Here is an 8,496-nt window from a genome sequence, read left to right as displayed (position 1 = left end):
CAGTTAAATTAAAGATTCTTGTGTGATGATGATTAGCAGGAAGGATTCAAGGATGCAATAGAGAGACCATTTATATCTATGAAATAAACATTTAGTTTAGACACTTGTAGAAAAATATATACTATTAACTTTATAAGTTGCTAAAATATCTTAAAGTGAAAGTTATGGCTCACTAATAGAATAGAATGAGTTGTAATTTTAACATTAAAATGTTATGTTATGATCTGTGATATACTACTTTAAAATATAACCAGTTTTATGTACATTCATCATTACTTTATTTTTCCTCTGCTCACTTATGAAGTTGTTAGGAGGCAAAGGGCCTGTCCTTTGTGTGCAGTGATTGTATTATACAGTACTTAGTGCAGGGATAAGTAGGCATGAGTACTGAATCAACATCATTTGAAAAGCATTACCTTTATTGTACAGTTTTTTTTCAGAATTATAATTATTTTTGTTTGTTCACAACAGAAGAGGTTGTTTGTAGGGATATATATTGGGCTATATCGAATTGTTAAAGAGGATGCTGCTGTTTGATACCTTATGCTTTTTGTTTTAGCTTATCTATTTTAGGCAAGGACATGAAGCTTATGTGCGGGCTGTAAGGAAATCAAAAACATACAGTGTTAATTTACAAAAGCAACCATGGAACAAAATGGACCTCAGGGTAAGTTTGCCAGTTTGGCAAGCTATGCCACTGAAGTTGCTTTGGAATTAAGCTACTTGACTATAGGAGTTTTCTCAGTTCCATGCATATGAAACTGCTGATTGTGCATCCAAGATAAGGTGATGTATAATGCTTTCATAAAACTGAGTATTATGGATAACATTTCATAGTTTTTCTGAATTTATATGCTGTATATTGTCTTGATTATTTTACCAAATTTCCTTCAAGCTTCAGGTCCTCTAGTCTATACCATTTTGTAAATAGAGCAAAGCAGGTCTGGATATTTTCCTGTCAGCAACTTTGTACATTCCAAAGGCTCCAGAACTGTCTGGATGTGTGAACTACAAACACATTCAAGGCTCTGTCAGCTTTTGGGTACATTAAATGTCATAAATCCTAAGAAACTCAGAAGCTTTATGGAATATCTCTTGACATCATTCCTATATAGCTTCTTCTTATTCTGTTAGCTAGACAGATACATATATTTTTTTGGAGAAGGATTTTCTATTTGTAAATACACATTAATTCCTATTTCTAAGGGCAAATTTATGATGGTTTTCAGGTAAATGAAAAGTTTTTGTGTGGTGATGATGAGCAGGAAGAATTCAAGAATAAGAGAGACCATTTATATGTATGAAATAAACAGTTTAGACACTTGTAGACAAATACATACTATTAAGTTTATAAGTTGCTAAAATAACTTAAAGTGAAAGTCATGGCTCACTAATAGAACAAATGACAACCATCTATTCTGTATCAGATAGAGGTTAGTTCTTTTTTAGAATGAGGGGAATGAATAAAACACATGGTTTCTTATTTTTAATTCTAACCCTGTGGTTTTAGAAAATGGTAGGAAGCAGTATGTGTGTGGTGCAAGAGCCTGGGCTTTGGAATCAGACCTGGATTTGAATCCCAATTCCACTGTAAGCTAGTGTATAATTTTAAGCAAGTTACTGTATGTCTGTGGCTCGATTTTGTCATCTGTTAAATATGATTAATGATAAAATGTGCAAGGATGTTGTAAGATATTGTAGACATTCAAAATTTTAAATCTGCTCCCCAGACACAAAAATGTACACCTGCATGCTCACATACTTTATTTCTGCTAGCAGAACAATTCTTAACCAGGCAGAGCATCATAATCCCCTGTAGTGTTTCCTCTAAATATATATGATTGAGCATTACACCAGATGTGTACTGTATTAGATTCTAAAGTAGTAGAGTTAAGGAACATGAATTTTAAAATAAGTTTTTTTCTTTGCTTCTTATCTTTGGTTTTGAGACCTCATTACATAAGCAACAACCTCCTATTAACTGCCAGGAGCCATGTCTTATTACCATTTACACTTAGTATAGTGTCCAGCAGTTAGTAGGCATTCAGATAATTTTTATATTGTTTAAATAATAATGAATTATAATGTAGATGTTAGGCATTTTATTTTGAAAATAATAATATATTTCTCTTCTAATGAATAGGAACAAGAGTTTGTTAAGATTGTAGGAATCAAATATGAAGTTGGACCACCTACATTATGCTGCTTGAAACTTGCATTTCTGGACCCCATTTCAGGCAAAATGACTGGGGAATCTTTTTCCATTAAGTGAGTAGCTTTCTCTGGCTCTTTCTGTGTGTGAATTTTGCAGAGTACAGGGTTCTGTGTGAATACTACAGTGTTTAGAGTTATAAAGACCAAGGTTTAATTTTTGGATTCTCCATATAAATACCAAGTTATTTAACTCCTCAATCTATGTTTTCATCTGTAAAATGGAATGGAGATCTAATAGCTTCCTCAGGATTATTGTGAGGAATAAAAGAGAAATCTTTATAAAGCACCTAGTTATTACTGTTATTAGGTGACATCAAATTGACTCTGACTCAGTGACCACATGTACAACAAAACGAAACACTACCCTCTCCTGTGCCATTCTCACAACACTTGGCTGTGCTTGAGCTCATTTTTGTATAGCCATCTGTCAATTCATCTCGTTGAGGGTCTTCCCTTTTTTCACTGACCTTCTACTGAGCATGATGCCCATCTCCAGGCAGTAGTCCTAGTGCCTGGTAGCATGCATGAAACATGGTAGTTGCTTTTATTTCAGTTAGTAATAATAAGTAAATGACACCTTTCTTGTAGTTGAATTTGAAATCTAGGGAGGTAAAAGAACATCAATTAATACCCTTCTTTAAAAGCCCTTAATATAAAATATATTAAGCTTTAAGAATCTTCATTGGCATTCTTACATTATTAAAGTGGTACCATCGTAGGCAGGGCACTCAGAAACAGATCATAGCAGATGAGATTTAATTTAAGACATTTCTAGAGAGTTTTGCAGTATTTTGCCTCATGACTCCACATTTAAACATATGTCTTTGGGTATTTGGTAATATATAATTTGTGTTGATTGACATGTGCTTTATTTTCTGCATAGGTATCATGACATGCCAGATGTCATTGACTTTCTTGTGCTACATCAGTTTTACAATGAAGCCAAAGAAAGGAACTGGCAGATTGGTAAATACAGAATTGTTCCTTAGCAACTGTTAAATAACTGTTCAGTTTAAAGTAGATCAACTCTTTTATTCCCATTTTTTTTTAAAAAAATAGTTTAACAGGGAGTTAGAAAAAGCGATCAGCCAAATTACAAAAATTGAATTGAATTTTCTTTTTAGTTATGTTTTAGGCAATTGTATGTACATTATGTGTAGCACGTAACCTTTAATCTTTCTAAAGATACCTCTACTCTACTAGAATACAAATCTGAATAGACCTCAAATAGAGCACTTTGTACTTGAGTTCTTAAACAGACCATTACTGGTTATAGTTTTCTTTCCTTTCTTTCATTAATTTGTTTATTCATTCATTCGTTCATTCTTCTTACCTTCCTTCCTCCCTTTTCCCCATCCTTACCTTCATTTTCTGCCTTCCCCTCCCTTTCCTGCTCCCTTTGCCCCCATTCCTCACCTTCCTCCCTTCCCTGTTCCCCTCCTGTAACACCTCCTTCCCCCTCCCTTCTGTCCTTGATTTAGAGCCCTGCATCAAATAAACTACAACATCTCTTGTTTTTTCTTTTTTCCTTTCCTTCCCTCTCTTCCCCAAAAGCAATTTAACACTAATGTGGGGTGTGTGGGGGAATTAAAGAAACTTGCCTATATATGATCATAATATATAACGTAAGGATTTTGAAATTATAGACAATTATAAACAATTTTTTACACATTCACTTACATATGCCTGGGTTTTTTTAATTATTTATATCCATAGCAAATACATTATTTTAAAAGTATGAGGCCTTATAGCTTGACGTTGAATCCTTACTCTGTTGTGATTTGATCTTGAGCAAGTTTGTTAACTTCTTTGTGCCTCACTTCCCTCATCTATAGAATGGGGATCATGACATGAGGAGTAAATGAGATAATATATTTTTTAAAAAAACATCAAGCACATAAAATCGTACCTGGCAAATAGTAAGCACTATGAAAATGTTTGTTTTTAATATTAAAAAAATTATTTCTAATATATAAGAAGCATTTTTGTCTATGATGGTTTGGTTTTGTAATCTTTAGGCATTTGGAGGCAGAAAACTAGTATGTATGTAAAGATTTTTAAAGGTTTAAAGTTAAAAGCAAAAAAGAAAAAGAAGAAACACTTTATTTAAGCAGTCATAGAGATAATGATTTATTTCAGAAAGATTCCTACCACGTGAAAATCAAATGCTTGAAGAGGGTAAAATGTAAAATTAACTTATCTGAAAAACTTAAATTGAAACCTCTGTACAGTGCTACTTGTATATTCAATGAAAGCTAGCAATTTAGAGTTGGGGCAGAGCTAACATTCTCAAGAGTACCCTTTTAAGAATTTTTAAAAATATTATAGGTGATAGATTCCGCAGTATAATAGATGACGCCTGGTGGTTTGGGACTGTGGAGAGTCAGCAGCCTTTTCAACCAGAGTATCCTGATAGTTCTTTCCAGTGTTACAGTGTCCAGTAAGTATGGTTATGGTCTTTTAAACCTGATATAATACTGTAGTAGAATATGGACTTTCTATAAACCTCACCAGAAATACCTTTTATTTGATTTACCTAGTCTCATAAAGTACATGTAAGTAAGAAATTTGATGATAACTCTTTTAGTCCAATAAAGCATGCTAAAACAAAGCAGGAACTAAAAGACTGATCTCTAATTTCCTTATCTCCTATTTTCTTTTAAGAATTCCTGCTTTGGAAAAGAATTGCAACTTTTTTTTCAGAGAATACTGAAATTAATTCTGTTTAAAGTAATTATTACAAGTCTTTAATGGTATAAATTCTACACAGAGGTGATTGAATTATGATTATGGGAGCTATTATTTCTTCACAACATTTACTTTAATTCTTTGTGAAATTCCAGAGTTGTAAGATTCCTAATGAATAAGAATGATAGAAGAAATGCTGATTCTGGGAAGATTGACTTTTAGTCTCTATATTACAGACCAAAAGGAAATAATAAAAATTTTAGAGGGTCTTTAATACTTAAGCTATTAGAATAAAATAGATAATTTCACAAAAGTAATCTGTTAATTGGCTTTCTTTATCTGAAAGATATTTCCAAAAATATCTTATTTATTGTTTTCGCTGCCCTCATATTGGATATATGCATTGTTGGGAGGGAGAGTAAACCAGACAGTAGGCATACTGTCCTCTCAGTTTCATTTTGATAAACCTTGTTTTCTTTGTTTGAGGTTATTATCTTTATGTAAGTCAAATTATAATTTAAAGACAAAACAGTATTTCCCTTTTCCAAATTTTATCCAAATTATGCTAGAATATAGAAGTGTTATGTGAATTTGATTTGCATCTTTTTTATTTTTTAATAGCTGGGACAATAATGAGAGAGAAAAAATGAGCCCCTGGGACATGGAGCCAATTCCAGAAGGAAGTAAATATACTTTTCAAAATGAATTACAAGTCTTCTAAAAGTAAAATGATAAAAGCATGACATTGGAAGCTAATTATTTCTGATTTTTCATCATATATATAGCTGCCTTTCCAGATGAAGTTGGTGCTGGTGTTCCCGTGTCCCAGGAGGAACTTACTGCTTTGCTGTACAAACCCCAAGAAGGAGAGTGGGGGGCTCATTCCAGAGATGAGGAATGTGAACGGGTTATTCAGGGCATCAACCACCTTCTTTCCCTGGGTATGATGAATGTGGAAGAATATTGTTAGGAAAATCGAATGGAGCTGGGGTACCAGCAGAATTTTAAGTTCTTTAAAAGGAAATGCATTTTCTTAACTGTGCACATCACTTTTAACTGAAGAATCACAATTACTAGTTTTAGTGTTAACATATTTATATGCTTGGCCAAAGTAATGAGCGATAAACTTTTTAACATTCTGGGGACTCATAGTGAAGGTGAGAATAAAAGTCATTTTGGTTCTCTAGCTATTCCCTGAGCCTTACTTTGGTTGGATTCCTTAGTTAAGACAGTGGGTGAGTAATGTATCTTAATCACAGTAGTAAGGAGCCCCGGTGGTGCAATAGTTAAGTGCTTAGCTGTTAATTGATAGGTCATTGGTTGAAACCCATCAACTGCTCTGCGGGATAAAGATGTGGCAGTCTGCTTCCATAAAGATTACAGCCTTGGAAACCCTCTGGGGCACTTCTACTCTGTCCTGTAAAGTCACTATGAGTCAGAATCAACTCGATGGCACACAACAACACTAATCACTATAATAGTTATGTTTCCTGAAACATAGCACTTGAGAAATTTGGCATTTATTCAGAAAAGACATATAAATCTGAAGTTAAACACAGTGCTTCTTTGAATTTGTTTCATTTTACTAAATTTGAATCCAGTGTGTCATGCATGATTCATAACATTAAGACAATTTTGGAGTGAGACTACATGTACACATAATGTTGAATGAAAACAATCTCTTAAAATAAAAAAATTAAAAATAAACAGAAAAACACAATTTTGGTCTAGTACTTGAATAATGGACTGTTATCATTTTAGAAATGTGGGGAGAGTAATACCTCTCCCTTCTTGCTTATGTATTAATTAGGCTTTGTTAACATGAAATGTTAATTTCCTTTGTAACTGCTTATTTTTATTTTGGTAATTTTGTAGATTTTGCCAGCCCTTTTGCTATTCCAGTGGATCTCAGTGCCTACCCCTTGTATTGTACTGTAGTTGCTTATCCAACTGACCTCAACACCATCAGGCGAAGACTTGAAAACCGCTTTTACAGGTCTCTCTAGTTTTACTATTTATTACAAAATTCATAGTTTTATGTCTTTTGCTTTCCTTTTAGTATGATGATATACTGAGATCTCTGTTTTCCTAGTGTAAATAATCATTCAAAAGACTCATACCAAAATTTCTTCTAAAAATTTGAAACTTAGATTTCCCTTTATTCAATATATTCTCAGTCTTCCAGGGTGAAAAAGGTGATAGTGAAAGAAGGACAGGAAGTAAATAATTGATAGCATAAATTACATATAAAAGAAAACTGCAGTTAACTTTTGTTATTAAAGGCAGATTACGTGGTTTTTGGGTTCATCATGATTAAGGTGCTACTGAGACTTGGAGCATGTTTATATCACTCTGTTGGGGACTCAGCAATTAATGACTTAATTACCAACTGTGTATAGGAAAATAGCCAAGTTATTTTTTGCTTTGTTTTGATTTTGTTTATTAGTTGGAAATGATTGTGGAGGACTAGGTAGGGCAAAGGAACGTGGGTGGTGGAGTGGTTAAATCATCTGGCTGCTACGGTTTGAGCCCTCCATTTCGTCCGCTGAAGAAAGATGAGACAGTCCAGTTCTGGGAATATTTACAGCCTTAAAAATCCTACTGGACAATTCTACTCTGTCCTGTAGCATTGCTATGAGTTCGAATCAATTCACTGACAAAAGTGGGATGGAGGGCAGCTTTTGGTTCCTTTCTCATCCCAGGGTGCACTGTATCCTAACCACAGTAATTCCATGAACTGGTTAACTTGCCTTTTGTAATTAAGAATTAAATGTATTTTTATAACAGCATTATTTTATTTTATTCAATAATACATATCATAAAGGAGCTCTGGTGGCATATTGCCTAAGGCATTTGACTGCTAACCAGTAGATTAGCAGTTCAAACCCACCAGCCACTCCTTGGAAGGAAGATTGGGCAATCTACTTCAGTAGTGATACCACCTTAGAAACCCAAGGAGGGGTCGCTATGAGTCGGAACTGACTCAACGACAGTGAGTTTGTTTGTTTTAATATATATCATAACAGTAACTCGACAAAATATGCTATTTTCTACAATCTGTATTTTTCCTTGCTATTCTTATCTCTTCCCCTGAAAACGCAACATTCTCTTGACCTTATCAAAACACTTTATTTTTGCTTTTTTTTTTTTATTTTTTGTCAAATCCCTATTTACCCATAATATTCTGGATATTATAAGTTTTAATACACAGTTCAGTAATTCTAAATTCTTGCCTGTTGCTTCAAGTACTGTGACTATGTCATCTCTTTTTTTGTGTGCATGTCAGTAAATACATACATTGGAAAACTTTTGACATATGATAAATACCTAATTGTTCTATGTTGTATATCACTAGAATATACTTTAAAGGTATCAGCCAAGACTAACAGAGTTTTTTTTCTTTCTTAGGAGAATATCAGCATTAATGTGGGAAGTACGCTACATTGAGCATAATGCTAGGACTTTCAATGAGCCAGACAGTCCTATCGTTAAAGCAGCCAAAATTGTAACTGATGTCTTACTTCGCTTTATTGGGTAAGAAGTGTTTTTCTGTTTCAGAAGTGCTAACAGCTAGTAACAGCTAGGATTTCTTTT

At 33.7% G+C, this 8,496-nt stretch overlaps 1 protein-coding gene across 1 annotated transcript in view; it reads left to right on the top strand.

Annotated features, from left to right (window-relative positions):
- The window catches only part of BRWD3 (bromodomain and WD repeat domain containing 3), a 195,635-nt gene that overhangs the window by 168,085 nt on the left and 19,054 nt on the right, over positions 1-8,496 (top strand). The window contains exons 25-32 of the mRNA XM_007957508.1: positions 560-667; positions 2,144-2,268; positions 3,098-3,180; positions 4,543-4,654; positions 5,524-5,585; positions 5,688-5,843; positions 6,778-6,898; positions 8,311-8,436. Of these exons, the coding sequence (XP_007955699.1) occupies positions 560-667; positions 2,144-2,268; positions 3,098-3,180; positions 4,543-4,654; positions 5,524-5,585; positions 5,688-5,843; positions 6,778-6,898; positions 8,311-8,436 (893 nt within the window). The remainder of the gene's footprint in view (positions 1-559; positions 668-2,143; positions 2,269-3,097; positions 3,181-4,542; positions 4,655-5,523; positions 5,586-5,687; positions 5,844-6,777; positions 6,899-8,310; positions 8,437-8,496) is intronic.

This window comes from Orycteropus afer, unplaced genomic scaffold (assembly GCF_000298275.1).
Source record: "Orycteropus afer afer isolate SDZICR_OR568_19922 unplaced genomic scaffold, OryAfe1.0 scaffold00755, whole genome shotgun sequence".
NCBI lineage: Eukaryota > Metazoa > Chordata > Mammalia > Tubulidentata > Orycteropodidae > Orycteropus > Orycteropus afer.
Note: the sequence above shows the minus strand (reverse complement) of the source record. Positions and strands in the feature narration are given on the sequence as shown.